This window comes from Astatotilapia calliptera, chromosome 17 (assembly GCF_964374335.1).
Source record: "Astatotilapia calliptera chromosome 17, fAstCal68.1, whole genome shotgun sequence".
Lineage (NCBI taxonomy): Eukaryota > Metazoa > Chordata > Actinopteri > Cichliformes > Cichlidae > Astatotilapia > Astatotilapia calliptera.
The window spans coordinates 6,797,563-6,814,245 of record NC_137438.1 but is presented as its reverse complement, the minus strand read 5'-3'; the positions used below and the strand labels follow the sequence as shown (position 1 = coordinate 6,814,245).

The 16,683-nt window shown below is 39.5% G+C and overlaps 1 protein-coding gene and 1 long non-coding RNA gene across 3 annotated transcripts in view; both read left to right on the top strand.

Moving 5' to 3' along the window:
* kank4 (KN motif and ankyrin repeat domains 4) overlaps positions 1 to 12,971 on the top strand; it is a 106,245-nt gene extending 93,274 nt beyond the window's left edge. Inside the window, exons 5-10 of one of the 2 annotated variants that reach the window (XM_080292188.1) lie at positions 1,277 to 1,552; positions 3,777 to 3,861; positions 3,955 to 4,174; positions 4,294 to 4,436; positions 4,789 to 4,989; positions 12,449 to 12,971. In XM_080292188.1, the coding sequence (XP_080148314.1) occupies positions 1,277 to 1,552; positions 3,777 to 3,861; positions 3,955 to 4,174; positions 4,294 to 4,436; positions 4,789 to 4,989; positions 12,449 to 12,589 (1,066 nt within the window). In that variant the 3' untranslated portion in view covers positions 12,590 to 12,971. Of the gene's footprint in view, positions 1 to 1,276; positions 1,553 to 3,776; positions 3,862 to 3,954; positions 4,175 to 4,293; positions 4,437 to 4,788; positions 4,990 to 6,447; positions 6,955 to 12,448 lie in introns of those variants that run through there. The other variant, XM_026146223.2, reaches the window with a different exon arrangement.
* Positions 12,972 to 14,227: 1,256 nt separating this feature from the next.
* On the top strand, positions 14,228 to 16,316 carry LOC113009234 (uncharacterized). The gene is made up of 5 exons (XR_013902998.1): positions 14,228 to 14,362; positions 14,843 to 14,968; positions 15,220 to 15,258; positions 15,450 to 15,571; positions 15,714 to 16,316. It is a non-coding gene; the product is annotated as an uncharacterized LOC113009234 (long non-coding RNA).
* Positions 16,317 to 16,683: the final 367 nt, after the last annotated feature.

The window sequence follows — 16,683 nt, the reverse complement described above, 5'->3', positions numbered from 1 at the left end:
GCAGGAAAACTACAAGATATGAGAAAACTAAGCTTCAAAGTAAAATTTGGGCACAAAGACTTGCTATAAAGTTGCATTTGTTCTTAGGTCATGCTTACAGCATGATTTCATATCCTGTTGTGGTCGTTTACAGTATTTCTCATCACTTACGTAAAAAGTTTCTGTTTTAAATTCCTGGCTATTTTAATCTCCTGCATATGACGGAAATGGCTGCCATGCATAACATTTGTTTTATTCCCGTGTTCCTGCTCTTACATTCCTGGGCTTCACTGTTTTATGACCTGCTCACCTTTGCAGTGTTTTTGCAGACTGTTGTGGTGTAGTCCATTCCTTCCTCCCTTCAACACAATGATCTGTAAACATACCCACATTCAGAAGAACACGTAACAGATTTTTTATGGTATTGCAAGAATCTATTCCTTATAAACTTGGACTAATATGTTTAATAAATTAGATTATATAAAACTTTTTGACATCTAGTGTACATCTCTTTTGGTTTCGTTTCAACCTCTATAAATATTTGACCATTTCCATCTTCCGCCCACCCAATCCTGAAATATGCAGATGTTATTTATAATGAGGCAAACATGTCAGGCAACAATATTTTCTCTGACTATCTTTAGGCTTCTGCCCACAGCAGGAAGTGGTCTGCTGTTCATACTTCTTCTCTTTGTATAGTCTAACCTATCTCTGCTCTCCCTTGAGCTCCTCTGGAATCTCGAGAATGCTGTGGCCCCTGAACGTCTCTTGTGGTGTCTCAGTTTGTCTCTGTGTGTCTACAAGAAGTCTGAATCAGTGGTATTCAGTATAACCTTATCTGATCACTGGCCTTACAGAGGTGACTTGATGATGCGCCCCAGTAATCACACTTATATACATGCTACTCCAGCAGCCTCCGCAGCATATCGTTAGCCTTTTCTCAACGAACAAGGTTGTATGTTGTTTAAGGCTGCTTATGTTTGTGCTCAAACATGTCTGTGGCTTTTTATGTATGTTTAAATTATGTTTATGTTAGGATATGAGGGCAAGGCTGCACAAGGCAAACATCTTTTTCATCTCACTTGTGAAGTCTAGAGGGGAATAACCTGTTAGTATTTATCCTGTCTTGCCTGGTGCTGACTTAACATTGACTTAATATTAGTTTTACCTGCTTAGACATTTCCTTAGTGATGCTGCTAGTGCTGTACAAACTTAGCTTTAGCTTGTGGAATGATTTGAATGATTTCTGTGGAGCTGTTATAGAATCTGCCGTCATCTTTATTATGTTCTCTTTAAGATATGAGACGACATCCAGTGAAGAGTCCAGTGGAGATGAGAAGTCAAAGGTGGAGGTAGAAGAGGAAGATAGCTCAGAACCAGAAGTGGAGAAGGAGCCTGAGAAGGAGCCTGAGAAGGAGCCTGAGAAGCAGCCAGAGGAGGGAGCAGAAGCCCAGAGAAAAGATGCAGAGGTCCCAACTGAGGGAGGAGGTGCTGTGGCTAAAGAGAAGGAGACTGAAAGAGGTCTGCTGGATCCAGAAAGTAGCCAGGAGCTCCTGGAAGAGCAGGCTGGAGGGTGAGACCGACAGCAGAGCTTAAATTATAATCTTCGGTTACCGTGTTGCACTTTATGTGTTTCTCATAAATGTAACTGAGGATTGGGTCTGCTATGATACCAAATGGTTTCTCCATGAACTGCTTTTTGGTATTATTTTACAAATATAGAACAAAAATAACCACATTTGCAGAATTTGCTAGAAGCAGTGTTGGGTTGTTACTCAAAAAAGTTGTTGCACTTGTTACTTGTTACACTACTCATTACTTTTTTGCAATGACCAGAAACAAAATGGCACTTAATTACCAGTTATAGAAACCTCAGTCTACAGTTCCACAAACCAGCAAATATACTTATGTTAAGGACACAATACATAGGATCATTCTTTTACTATTTATGAGCACAAAACCATCAACACAAAGCAAAAATGAAAACCAGCCAAAAAGGCTTTAAAGCAATCAACAGAGTAATTCTACTGTACAAACACATACAGCGAAAAACTGAGGCTTAAAGCTGCTTTTGTTACTTGTTGAAGTTCAGGCTCTGGCTGCAGGACTGGGGTCAGCATGCATTTAGCTTATATCATATAAATATCACTTTGGGTTTTTCATTACCTTTGCTGACATATCTGTGCAGAGCCAAGCTTTTGTTATCCTTGTTATGCTCCTGTTTTTGCCCTGGAGGCAGTTTGCACTTCACCATTGTACACTTAAATGCCCATATCTCCACTCCTGAAGAGCTCTAGACTGCTCCACAAGTTTTCTCCCCCTACACGCAAACTTAAATTAGCTGATTTTAGTGCAAGTTTTTCACTTTATTTCCCTCATTTTATGACTACAGCCAGCATAAATATATTGATGGATCAAGCTTAGATTTTTTCTGGTTTATGCTACTTAGTTATCACAGGCACTGTGAACGGTACAATATTACCTTTACACCCTGAAAGAAAAAACAAATTCACAACTTATCAATTAACAAAGCAGTTGCCAGTAAATCAAGCTATATAGAGGTTTGTTGGCCATTATAAAAAGAGCCGTGCTATATTAAATGGTATCTTTATCTTTAAATGATTAATCTTTAAATTGACAACGCTGTATTAAACATTTATTTCGACACCGACAGCAATACGTAACCTTTTAAAAAAGCTATCAACACCTTGATCAAACTACTGAAGGCTCAGATTCAAACTGTTAAACTTCTGAATTTATATCGCTGGTAAATACTTAATTTTAAACACAAGATGGTTTTTAGTGTTAAATGTTACTAAATATTTATGTGTGTAAATTCTCTAAATAGAGACTGCATTCTCTGCTCACAGGTACAAATATTGGAACAGTCATTCGTATGCAGCCTTATCTGATATAGTTGGTATAGGACAGGCGCTGAATAATGCTTCATGCATGCACTGGAGGCATTACATTGGGACTTTGACTTACATGCATGGGAATTCAGTTAATACACACTCATGCTTTTTTAAATCTTGTGCACATTCATCGCCATAAATGTGTCTGTAATATATATACACACTAAACTGACATTTCAATTCAATTCAGTTTTATTTATATAGCGCCAAATCACAACAACAGTCACATCAAGGCGCTTTATATTGCACAGTAGATCGTACAATAATAAAATGGCAACATTTGTCGCCACAAGTACACTGTAAGCTTCACACAAGCACACACATATTCCAACTTGCAACTAAACTCCTTGATTAAGGGTGCTCAATAGTCACACAGACGTACTTTGTTCTAGGACAAAGCAAATAACTAGCAGTGTTGTCTTCCCTGTCATTGACTGATCACTTATCAGTCTCAGGTATGCAGACAGGGCTGATGGCCATGGGCCCAGGCAGTGAGGAGAAAGCAGGACTTATATTAACTCATCATTCAGCACCTGTCTGATCATTCCTGTGGGTACGTGCAGGATGTGTATAGGTGTTATAGCTGGAAAGCTAGTACAGGTCACATTGTGACCCACTCAGGCTTGATGCTCAGTTTGCGTGATGGTTTGAGCGCTCTCTGGATATTAATGGGTAGTGAATCAGAGCAAACTGTAACTGTTGAGGTTTGCGTGTGCTATCAATGTGTCAGACTGTTGAGTGATGTGAGTAAGCCATGGAGGCGTGCAAGCCATTTTTTCTTGTATTTTCTTGTTATCATTTCTGACAGAACTTAGACATGAACCACAGAAGCTGGCTTGGCCATACTTAATCCCTGCTGTGTTGTATGGTTTTGGTTTTCAGGGGAAAAGTCGACAAGGGGTTTATAGATGCATGCCTTTATGTAAAGGACCGCATGGAGGAGGTTTCATCCCCAGATAAAGAAATGGTAAGGATTTCTTTGATTGGACTTAATAAAATCGAACCCCGCTTCACTATGGTAAGTTTTTGTTTTTCCATTGTTTTCTGTCTCTCTCCTCAGCGCCAGGTTTTAGTGGTGCTCTACCAGGAGTGGTTCAGAGTCTCCAGTCAAAAGGACTCGCAGGCAGATACTGTCAGATTATACCTGCGACAAGTGGGGATGACCACACCCACTCTCCTGCCATATGTTGTTAACTTGACAGACGGCAATGGGAATATGGCTCTTCACTACAGCGTGTCACACTCCAACTTCCCTGTGGTCAAACTGCTGCTGGATACCGGTGAGACGGAAAGGCACACAGAACGACAAATCCAACTAAAAAACTAAAAGATTATAACTGTGGAAACGTTTTGTTTCTCATCTCTTTTACTCACTCCATCACTTTCTGTGTACATTCAGGCCTGTGCGAAACAGACAATCTCAATAAGGCAGGCTATACTCCAGTGATGCTGGCTGCTCTGACGGCTGCTGAGAGCCCCGATGATCTTGAAGTGGCACAGCAACTGTTGAAAGTGGGAGATGTCAACGCACGCTCCAGACAGGTGTGTATACAGACGGCAGTTGCACTTAGACGCTGGATGAACTAAAAATAAAACGGATATCAAACAGTTTGGTGTGTTGTACAAATAAAATAAAATAGAAAAAGGAAGTAAATACATGTCCTCAACTGCAAGACATCCTTTAGTGGAAACCATACAGGAATCATGAAAAGGACTGCAGAAGCAAATCAAGGTCACCAGAACGAATATTTATGGATGTTTGTATAACAAGTTAATGTACTATTTAACTCGTCACTTTCTCTCTCTGTCTGCATGTAAGATATACATATCTTCCCATCATTCCTGCCCTCTCACTGTTTAATTCTAATCTCTGTTTTTCTCACTCTTTTTCTAGGCGGGCCAGACAGCACTCATGCTTGCGGTGAGCCATGGCCGCGTTGCCATGGTGAAGCTGCTCCTGAGCTGCGGCGCGGATGTAAATGCCCAGGACCGCGAGGGCTCGACGGCCCTGATGTGTGCCAGCGAGCACGGGCACACGCACATCGCTCGCCTGCTGCTGGAGACAGGTCGCTGTGATACCAGCCTCAAAGATAAGGTATAGCTTTAGGTTGTGCAGTTAAAATCAGGCCATTTAGTGGCTTGTTGTAAACTTGTAGATGTTTTACTTCTCGTTTATGAGACTTTCAGCAATTAATTTCAGCACGTAATTCTTCGCTGTTCGCATTCGACTAATGGTCACATGGCTTTTACCACCTGGTTCGCTCAAAAATGGAGACTGTGGGCTCTCAGTAAGGTTATAGGGATATGGGAACTGATGGCTGGCCCACACAAAGTAGATTGATTGTTCAGCCTGGTGCATTGATTTCTCCAGTTTGTAGATTCCCCAGTCAGAGAGTGATCACATCATGGCCGGTGCTTTACGCTGCCGAAGCACTTCTGTAATGAGAGCAGTCCTAGAAACACAGAGGCAAATGGACTGGCTGCGTTAAATGGAGAGCAAAGACACTTAGTGTCCTGTGGCAAAAAAAGGATGGATGCAGGTGTGGAGGTGAGTCTTTGTAAATGCCACAGGAAGAGTAGCAACAGTGTTGCAACAAACACCGTGCTGCATCTTACCCCAAAACAACATTAAAAGTAGGCACCGTATGTGATACAGAACATTTATGCTCATGTCTCAGGATGTGGCCTAATAGAATTAAAAGAAGGAGGAAAAAACACAAAGGTAATCTGCAAAAATATTCTTGCAGAATCCTGACATTGCAGATCTGTCAGCTGTATCATTTGACTGACGTCTTGGCATCAAGCGCATTTCTCAAACTGTAAGATGTGCTTGCAAGTGATTGCATTCTGAAGAGCATTTGTAGCAGCGGGTTGGGGAGATTGTTATCCGTAAGGACGCAAGCACCGATAAGCATTCTTATTTCTGATAATTGCTGGTAGAGCGCGACTTGAGTGCTTGCCATAAATCCTCGCACGGTACATAATTACAGCACAAGCCCGACAGCGTTTATTTATTTTACTTTGCTGCATTAAAAAAAAAAACAACATTATTGTAATCTGTGCATATTAATTTTTAAAAATATGCTTGCAAGAAAATAAAGATGATCAAATAAGTAAGTAGGTGACAGTGGCAGTGATTAGATATTTGAGTGCATTTTCAAGAGATCAATCACATACTGGTCACAGTGTGTCATCCCTGTCGCTACTTTATCATATTGCCTGTGCAATAAGTAACAACACAAGATGAAAATACACAAAAAAATACTCTAAATTTTCTTACATATGTTTCATAAGCAAAATGCAAGGTTTACTTGTATTAAGCTTAACATCAATACAAAACATCCCAGGCTTAAAACCTTTATTATTTCAGAGACAATTGCTGTAGGATGTAAAAAGGGTTTATTAGTATACAGAGTCAGGGCAGGTTCAGCATGCACCATACTCCTGATATTCAGTTACTAGAGAATATGTTTAGCCCAAAACAACACTGCCACTGTGTGGTTCAAAAAAGTCACTGCAGTGTTTTGAAACGTCTGTTTTCCCCCCCACCCAGAACGGTCAGACGGCTCTGTTGGTGGCAGAAGGAGCCTCTCAACAAGACATAATTGACCTTCTGAAGGCCAACGCTGAGGTCCAAACCTCTGAGTCCACAAGCACCGCAGACCTCCTCTGAGTCAGAGTTCTCCAAACCATCCCAGCTCGCCATTCAACCGCTCAACTGCTCTGTTTCCGTTAACCGTGGCCGCCAACGTGGGGAGAAAACACTGAAATAAACACACGGTGGTACCGCACACATCATAAGACGTGGCAGGAGCTTTTCTTCCACGTCTATGCCAGTAATGCTGGTGGGTGTCGATGGATATGCTGCATCAACCGCTCAGGTCCACTGCTGAGGGTCCCGACAGCCTGATGAGAAGACGTTTCCACAGTGTCATGTGTGACTGACGGGATGTTAAGTAGGACACAGGGTGAGACTATAAAGCAGGACAACACATTGGGCGGCCTAGCAAGTGGACAGAGAGAGCCTCTGAACTGCTGCTTCCTATCATCAGCTAACTCTTAAAGCAAAATACTAAGCACATGACCTACCTTTGCAAATATAGAATATGAAATAATACATTATTTCTATTTTTTTCCCTTTCATGACATTGAAATCAGTCTTTACGTATTTGGACATAAGCCATTATTGAGGACATACTTTATGTAGAATAGATTATAATCACAAAAACTGTATTTTCTACTGCACTTTTTTTTTTAATTGTTGATGTGTTTCGTAAATAGTCCTCTATAATATTGGTGTCCAGATGAAATTATATATCTCCGAAAAGCATTCATTAGGAATTTAAATAACAGAATATAACTTATAACAGAATATATTTGACATTCAGTGTATCGTTTTTGCCGTACTACCCATCGCTTTTCACATGTGGGACATGGGTGCTCATCAGCTGTGTGTTAATGAGAAACAAATCCTTTCTGTGGGACATTAAACTATTTTTTATAACCACAACATGACCAGGCTGAAGAAAGACAACGCTCTTCTGTTATGAAGATTGTACTGCATGCCAATACGTTTACTCCCCCTACTGGCTGTCTTATAGTACTAAACAGCAGTATGTTGTAGTACTGTCTGTTCTCATAGCGACTCTCTCTTTCTCTGCATCTCCCGCCTTCAGTTCAAATATATTGTATGCCTTGTTCGCCTACTCGTTTTAAAATCAAACCATGTATGCAACTGCTACAAAATGCACAATGAATGTCAGGCTGGCTGTGACACATTCCAGGAAATTAATGTAGCAAGTTTAAATACACTGGCATGGGCTTTACGACTAACAGACACAGACTGTCAGTGGATGTGGCAGACATTGGAATGAGTCTGGTTATATATATTACGCGTGGCGAGACACATCGTCTCGTCCTTGCTTTCGTGAGGTCTCATTTCATAAACGGTAAGACAACATGGTAAATCTGACCCGAGGTTTGGGTTGAAGGTAGGGCTGGGACTTGGGTTTGCGTTTTAAGAAGCAATAGCAATTGAATACTACCTTACTGTCAGTCATAAAGTAGGTCGAGTGAGTGACCTTGGTCGAGCCTTAATCAGAAAACACAAGACATAAGATGTTTTCCACAGTGTTGATGTTTTTGTACCGCAAACCTACGTTCGTATTCCCGAGCTAATATGAAGCAGGAGTAGCGGTCTTTAAAATAAAGTTTACAGTTTCCCACTCAGTGACCGCTGCTGATGTCAAACAGTCCCGTATGTTTACAGTTAAATGAAATGCTGAAATGATACAACAGAATGGCATAAAATGATCTGTAATATAACATTATTATTATTATTAATTTTAGATAATTCATGTAGTTCATGGACTGCAAAGGAAATAGGGGGAGTAAGCCTAAATTAGAAAAGAAAATTGATAGGCAAATCGATCAAGTTCATTGTAAGCCTCTCTTTTCACCTGATTATGATCATATTTATGACTACTCTGATCTTTGTTCTCTTTTTTAAAGAGTTGGAGGTGGGATTTAAAGGGGAATACCACTTACTACTTTAACAACTGCCATATATGTGACCTATGACCATGATCCAGTCTGAATTTACAAAAGAAAAAAAGCTACACTCCAAACAGCTAACAAAAGGAAACGCTGAACATTTTTCTAGCATACAGACAAATCAAACCTATCAGCTGTTATTATCATTTATTAATAAAACTGGATTAGCAGTTGAATATTTGTGGCCATAGTGATACATCATGTCATTGGAATACATTACCATTTTGTCTTAATTGGTATTAATTTGGGGGGGTTTTTGCAGTGGGGTTTGTCATTCTAGTTAATGTTTTCGGACACAAATATAAAAATATGTAGACTGACCATGACGCAGGACTCATTTTAAATGAAGTATATTATATAGATCTATATACTTTGACTTATATAGTACATTTACACAAGAAAATACCTTTTTTCACACTGACTTAGTAATCAGATAAGTATTTGTGGGGGCTCACAAAGTAGCACAGGTTCTCTCCACAACGACGCTGCATTCACACAACATCAGTAAATCTCAATGTTAACTCTGTGCAGCGCATCTGATCATCACTGACTGTCTGTGTATGAAGGAACAAAAATAAGAGTCTGTACAGCCGTAGCTTCCTGCATTGCAGACAGCCAAAGGATGATCGGGAGGGCGCTGCGAGAATTATCTGGTCTTCCGTGCCTGCGTATAAGTCTCTATGAAAATCTATATGTTTAATCCCCTGTGACCCAGATATTATAAGGTTTCACATGAGCACCAAAGAATTGAAACCAAATCTGTTTCACACGGGACTAAATATGTATGTTATCTGTTCCTGTAAATCCAGCCAAATATATGTATATGTACATACAGTATTGTGAAAAGTATATAACAAGTATTGTCTGACAGTTTGCTCTAAGATTACAGTATTTATTCCAAATGCTATATTTTTTATCGTATAATATACCTATGTATGCATGGACAAATATTCAAGTGATACAGCTCAATGGGAATTTTGAATGACTGAAAACTGTACTGAGTATACCCTGATGATGTGATCATTTAACTTATCTTTCATCGGTTGGGTGGTTATAGTACATAGTGTGATTTGACGAGGTTGTGGACTGTCATGTGTCCTTTAATGCTACTCTTGACATTTCAGATCTGACACTGACTTAAGCTATGAGAGCAACGTCTCCCTTGTTTGAATATCAAAGTGGAAATCCGAGCCGACGTACATGACAGAGTCAAATGTAAAAAGTTGTACCTCTCTGTAAGATTCCTTGTACAACAGGCTTGTATGTTACAAACCAGAGAATTAATTCTAAATAAATAAATGATAAACTCATGTTGTCGCATATGATTTTTTCTTTTTTAAATCAACCACAAAGCTGTGACAGACATGATTAATTACACATTCGGGCCATTCAGGCAAAAGTATACAAAAACAGTTTCTGTCGGAAGATGTGAAAAAGTAAGTACATCCCAATGAAAACAGTTTTTGTCTCATGTATTTTAACCAAACCAGTGAGAAGTGCTGAAAACTGCAGTGGCTTGAGTCTGGCTCCAAAATTAAGTATACCTTATGGATAAAATGATAAAATGCCCAACTTCAGGTGCTGGAATGGCTCAGTGGGTTGAGCAGGCTCAACTTTCTAATCTTGTTTAGTCTTTACCTCACAATATAAACCCTGAGGTCACTGTTTTTGTGAATTAGTTCCATATAAATAACATAAAATACATTTATAACTCTGGAAACATCCCACTGATAAAATGTGATATAAACATATCACATAAAATGTTACAGTCATGCAGCCCCGTGTGCACCCTGTGATACATGAGCTTGCAGAATTACTTTTAGCAGCAATAACTTGAAGCAGTTGTTTTCTGTATGGCTTTAACAGTCTCTCACATCACTGTTGAGGAACCATTCTTCTTTTGCACTCTTGCTTCAGTTCATTGAAGTTTGAGGGTATTCATTCATGCTCAGCTCTCTTTAAGTTTCCACCACAGCCTTTCAATCGAGTTGAGATTTGAACTTTGACTGAGCCATTGCAGCACTTTGATTCTTTTTATGCCGCTGTGTTTGGGTCCTGTTGCATGACCCAGTTTGTGCCAAGCTTCAGCTGTCAGACAGATGGCCTCACGTTTGATTCCAGAATACTTTGGTTTACAGGAGTTTATGGTCAACTTAATGACTGCAAAGTACCCACATCCTGGTTCTGACAAACAAGCTCAAATCATCACCATTCCACCACCATGCTTGAAAGTTGATATGAGGTGTGCTGTAATTTTCACCAAACAAATCTCCACTTCGGTCCGGTCTTTCCAAAGGACATTGTTCAAGAAGTCTTGCAATATATTCAGATATTTATTTTCCATAACAAAGCTGTCTTGTTATGTTATTTTTAGAAAGAACACACTTTCTCTTGTCAACCCTTCCAAACAAGCTATATTTGTTCAGCCTTTCTCTGATTATACTCTCATGAACTCTAATGTGCCTGTAGAGTCTGAGATGTAACTCTTGGGAGTTTTGCAATTTTATCTGAGCATTCAATGGTCTGAGCTTGGAGTGAATTTTCTGGGACATCCACTCCTGGAAAGATTATGGCATTCTGTTAAGGCACACCTGAATGCTTCAAGCCAGCTAACTGATCAAAACTTATATAGCTTCAGTGCATCTGTAATAAATATGTGCAAGTTTCAGTGCTTCGTTTAAACTGTATGATACTTATACTGACCCAGGGTCAGTGTAAAATACAATCCTAGCTGTGTGAACAAAGCCTGGCTTCTTTAATCCTGCATGACAAACCTCAGGATGCAGGCTATTATTACTCTTTCCTGCTGGCACACCTGTCACACCTGAGAGTCAGCTAGAAGCTTACAGTGACGTGGACATCATGCAAAGACTGCCAGACTCTGTAATACTGCAAATGATCAGTGACTCAGGTTAACACTAAACTTTAAACGGTACCTCTGTGTCTCTGTGTGCTGAACATTTAGGATTGAGTCAGGCTGCATGAGCTGAAGCTCTTATTTGTATATATCAGTATTTTTTTATTCAGGTGTGGGGAAAATACGTAACACTGCAGTGAAGCGATGTACCAGATTAATCCCTGGCCAAAGGTATCGTACTTAAATCAGACTACTGATCCAGCCACATCAGCCTTTTGTGAGGTCTGTTTAAAGTTGACTAAAAGTGAACTGCAGGTTCCTGAGAGGTGGACTGTGAGCACAGAAACACATCTACACACAGCTGCAGCAAACTTACATTAATTTTAAATAGATTTGTTACTCTGGTGTCTGTCTCTGTGTTAGTCCTCTGACAGACTGGTGACCTGTCCAGGTGTGCTCTACCTATGACTACTGGGACAGGCTCTAGCCTCTGTAATAGAAATTTTCTGTTATTCTCATTTAAAGTATTTAAGTGCTTATGCATATGCTTAGTTGTGACACTGTTACTGTTCAGTGAAAGTTTCTAAAACTAGATTAACTTACTTCAGCGTCAGCAGTTTGAGAGAACAACTCCCTTTACAGGTGCTGATAAGGCCACAAAACAGCATAACCATTGATCCGTTGAAGTGTGGTAGGATCCGTTTGTAACTTCCTCCCTCTTCCTTGGAATGCATAAAGGAGCAGGAGCACCACTTCTGTGGCAGCGCTGACATGACTGAACTGTGATGTTTGATGTGTGTTGGCGCAGTAATAAATAGCTTGAGCACAGCTCTTTCTGTGTTGCAGACTTTATTTAAAAAATTCCACAACACCTCCCACTGTGAACCTGAATTGAATATTCAGAAGACATTTGTTTAAATAGTTCTACAAATCGGAGCTGTTGGTGTGTCCTTGGATTGTGTGGTAATAATATTAGAGCCTGCAATCTTTCTTACTGAATCTCTACTATGAGTCATGTTACCTGAGATTAATTCTATGTTTACCTGTCAGCCTGGACGAATGTGCTGTGTGAAGGAAATTAAATTAAATCAGATCTGAACTGCTGCTACTTTTTGTTATTTTAATTCTCTTCTCTGTTTTCCAGAACAGTTCTCCACAGTCGCTGTCCACATGGGTCAGTGGGACCAAGAAGCACTCTGCTAATGTGTGGACTCTGACCAGCAACATCCAGCAGGACCCAGACAGCGTTTTCTATCTCCCAGCTGGAGTTTTTGTTTGTCTGTGACTGGAGAGTCAGATTTTTGTTGAGCTTCACACTTGCAGACCTAAGTCAGTTTGCAGAGATCCCTCCCACCCTGGCTTTTATGTCCTAGATTAGGGCTGCTCGATTATGGCAAAAATGATAATCATGATTATTTTCACTGAAATTGAGATCACGATTATTTGACGATATTTATTTAACCCTTTAAGACCTACCATAGAACCAAGTCCACCAGAGCTTATATTATTTTATATTATTTTATATTATTATTATTGTGGGAGCATTTCAAGTTGCTATACATCAATACAACTGTTATAGCCCATATTTTAATAATATGTATGCATTAAGTCCATAGTAATTACATAAATTGCAAAAAAGTGCAATAAACTACAAAAAAAATTGAAAATCGCTTTTGTTTTGTTTACATATATTTCTACTTGGAGAAATTTAAGAGGTTTATCCCTCAAAACTTTAAATACAATAAAGTTGCAAAAAAATAGTTTCCCACCACAGGAAATTTATTTTGAGTGTCTTCATAGTTTTATTTTGGAGATACAGCAATTTTTATATACTGCAGGAAAAACAAAAAACAATCCTATGATGCAAATTTGCAAAGAAAACAGCATGTGCATCATTTCACTGTGGGAAGTGTTACGAACAGCTGACAGGAACGGCAAAGCGTGTTTCTGGAATATTATGTTTTTGTTCCTGCAAGCGCTTTTTATGCAATTTTTGCAAAGCTATATGTGGAACGAAACCGTGACTGAGGACAAGCTGATGGCATCAGATGTAAGTACAACTCCTCCGGTTTCATATGCAAAACAAATTATTGCGCTAGCTTACACGGTTCAGGTTCTACAGGGATTTAACAATAGTTACGCAAAACGGAGCTTACTGCTCTGACCGGCTTTAAAGGGTTAACAATGACTTTAAAAAAATAATATAAAATGGTGTGCAACACCACTGAAGTTTTTTTTTTTTTTTTAAACTCTCTTTTCAACCAACGGCAGTCACTCTCCAAATAACTTCTGCTTAGCTTTCCGAGCTTACCTCGGGTCCTCTTAATCAGCGGTCTCCACCCTGTTTTGCGCCACGGACCGGTTTATGCCCGACAATATTTTCACAGACGGCCTTTAAGGTGTCGCGGATAAATGAGGGAGGGGCTAATAATCGGCTCAGTCATTTTTAATGATCGTTGAAAGCCCAGATCGTAATCGTGATTAAAATTCGATTAATTGAGCAGCCCTATCCTAGATTTCTTCTCTGAAACAGTAATATTTAAGTGACTGCTGCTTGTACCACAGGTTAATACACGCTACTGATCCCTGATAGGAGAATCATCAATTTTGGCAACAAAGAAGCCTGGTGGATGTTTGTTTACAGTCTGATGATGGGACATCATGCTCTGCATCGTCAAAGTTTGCCTCCTCATTATTATTCATACCCAGTAATGTGAAGTATGCTTATATCTACTATAACTGAACCAACCTGGTGCTCTTCATTTATGGAGGCTGTTGAGTCTGAATGTTGGATGTTGTGTATCTCGTGTTCTCTGGGCTTTGTTGTCCTCAGTCTTTTCGCAGGATCAGAAAACAAAACCAGGAGGCGCGTAAATGTTTCTTCTCCATGATGTTTCTTCAAATGTTTCTTCTGGATGATGATAAGACTATGACACAGGATGCCACCTTTGGTCTTATGGTGAAGCAAAGCTCAGGAAGAAGTGGGATTAAATGGTACCCACATGTGTGCTGCTGAGAAGGATGTACAGGGGCACCTGCAGCCAAATCCAAGCCTCAGGTTAGTTGTAGTTGCAGAACGCTATAGGACTGAGACAGCTGAGGCATCAAATGTTTGATTAAACGGATGAAAAAGAGAAGTTTCTTCCCTATAATTATCACTTCTTAAAATCTGTAGCAACTTCAAGTCTGTCAGCATGCTGAGCATGCTCAGAATGTGACAATATATTTTTGTTCAATATTTAATTTCTTTTAGTTGCAATTGTTAAATGAAAAAAATATATATATCCTTATAATTTAGCAAACGAATTTATCAAAAAAATATACATATATCTGTATTAGTTTTAATAAATTAATTTGACACCTGTATTGAAAATACCATATTGTATTCATACAGAATCAGTTTGGTATCATTGGTTGTCTGTTCACTGATTGTTGAAACTAAGAGCTACTTTGATCTGTTTAGATCTAAAGTATCCTAAGTTGAGCTCTGATGTTTCTTCACCCCTGTGTGTGATATGAGATTCCTACATGCTGGCAGAGCGGCAGTTTGTGCTCACAGATGGTGACGGTGTGGAGAGACGGTGGTGTTTCCTCAGAAGAACCAGCAGAGTCACTCGCTGACTGATGCTCATCTGCACTGCACAGAGGAAATCAACTGACCGAGGTTTGTCCAGTGACGTGTTATGAATGTATATTTGTTTTATGCTTACAGATGTGTTTTTCTTGACAGAGGCTCTGCAGAGGTTAGACAAAGCAGAGAAAACATGTGCTTTACATTTTACTGTGATTTATTGAGATATTTGTTGCCTGATGTTCAGCAGGAATGGAGAAATAGAATCAAAGGGAGATGTTTTTGATGTTTTTGTAATGATGTAAGTAAATCTTCAATATTATTTATTTGCTTGGTTATATTAGGAGTGTTTCTGAGTGAGGGGGAGAGGAGTCATCATCCAGGTAAAGTGACGTAGATCAGTGGATACACTTGTCTCCCCTTTAAAGGAGACACTCTTAGAGAGAGACGATTAGAGTCATCCTTAAATGTTAGTGCTTTCAAATACACAAACATTTTTAAAGGACAAAAATGAACATCCAACTTTGACTGTAACACAAAATAAATCTTTGCATGTGTGTTTTCAAACTCTCAGATGGTCAGCATATCAGTCTTGGACTGTCTAACCTGCCGGAGCAGCACTGAATGACCACCGCACATGAGCATGTTCCTGCAACATTCAGCATCTGATCCTTCATCTGTGTGCTTCTGCTTTTGGTAAGTAGAGTTACCCAACTCCAGTAACTCTAAACACATGCCATCCATTTCTGACGGCCTGGTTACTTCCTGTCAGTTACTTTAGAAACCATGTGGTCACCTGACCTAACACTGTTTCTTCTTCTTCCCCTTAATGTTCAAGTGTCACATGTCAAACAGCTGGAGAGGAAACTACACCAGCGTACTGGGATGTTTCAGCAACACGTGCCAGATGCTGTTCCTTCATGGTGACATCACCAGAGACAGCCCCACCCACCTCAGGACCTCGCCATTGATCATGATGATTATAATGATGACAGCGAGCGGAACTAAGACTGTAAAAATCCACGACCAGAATTTTTCTTTCTAATTATTAATGAATACTGAGAGCCTCTTTCTGTGTTTTGTATGTTTTGGGGTTGTTTTTTTTACCTCATTTGTTACTAACAAAGTTCACCAAACTCACACAGTTTACATTCTGTATGTTTCCATCTTTACCAGCCACACTCTAATTGCATTTAAGAAAATAATCCTTAGAAATCGTCCTTTTTCTCTTTTGTAATTGATGATAATTCAGTGAATATACTGCACTGCTTCCTTCTATTGCGTCACACATTGCTTTAAGTTTTTCAGTGTCCAGTTATTTTTTACTGCTGTTTGAATTCTCTGTATGTTTGACCCTGTAGACTGTTTGATGGACTGCTTGTCTGCCTGTTTGTAACCGCTGCCTGTTTTTTTTAATAAAGATTTGGATTTCTGACTTCAACACAGCCTCTGCGTGTCCTCCCTTTGTGTCCTCTTCCTCTGTGAACGTGTTGCATGTGTCACAGATTCATTTTATTAACAGCTTTCCCACAGTGAGTTGCATCAGCATTCATTCACAGCACATTTCAGAAGGATTCAGATTAATACAGTGATCTTATAGTCAGAATGATCCTGACAGTGCCACTGTAAACTCTTTCATCAGGTAAACTTTAAAGTTCAGTATTTCAAAGCAGGAGTTATGAAGACTTATACTGGCATTAGAACTAATAATATGTACTTACAAAGTCAAAGTTTTTTAATTATGCTAGAATATTGGAAGACAATCAACTTTGTGTTTTCCGCATATTAATTATTCTGAAATAGAGACG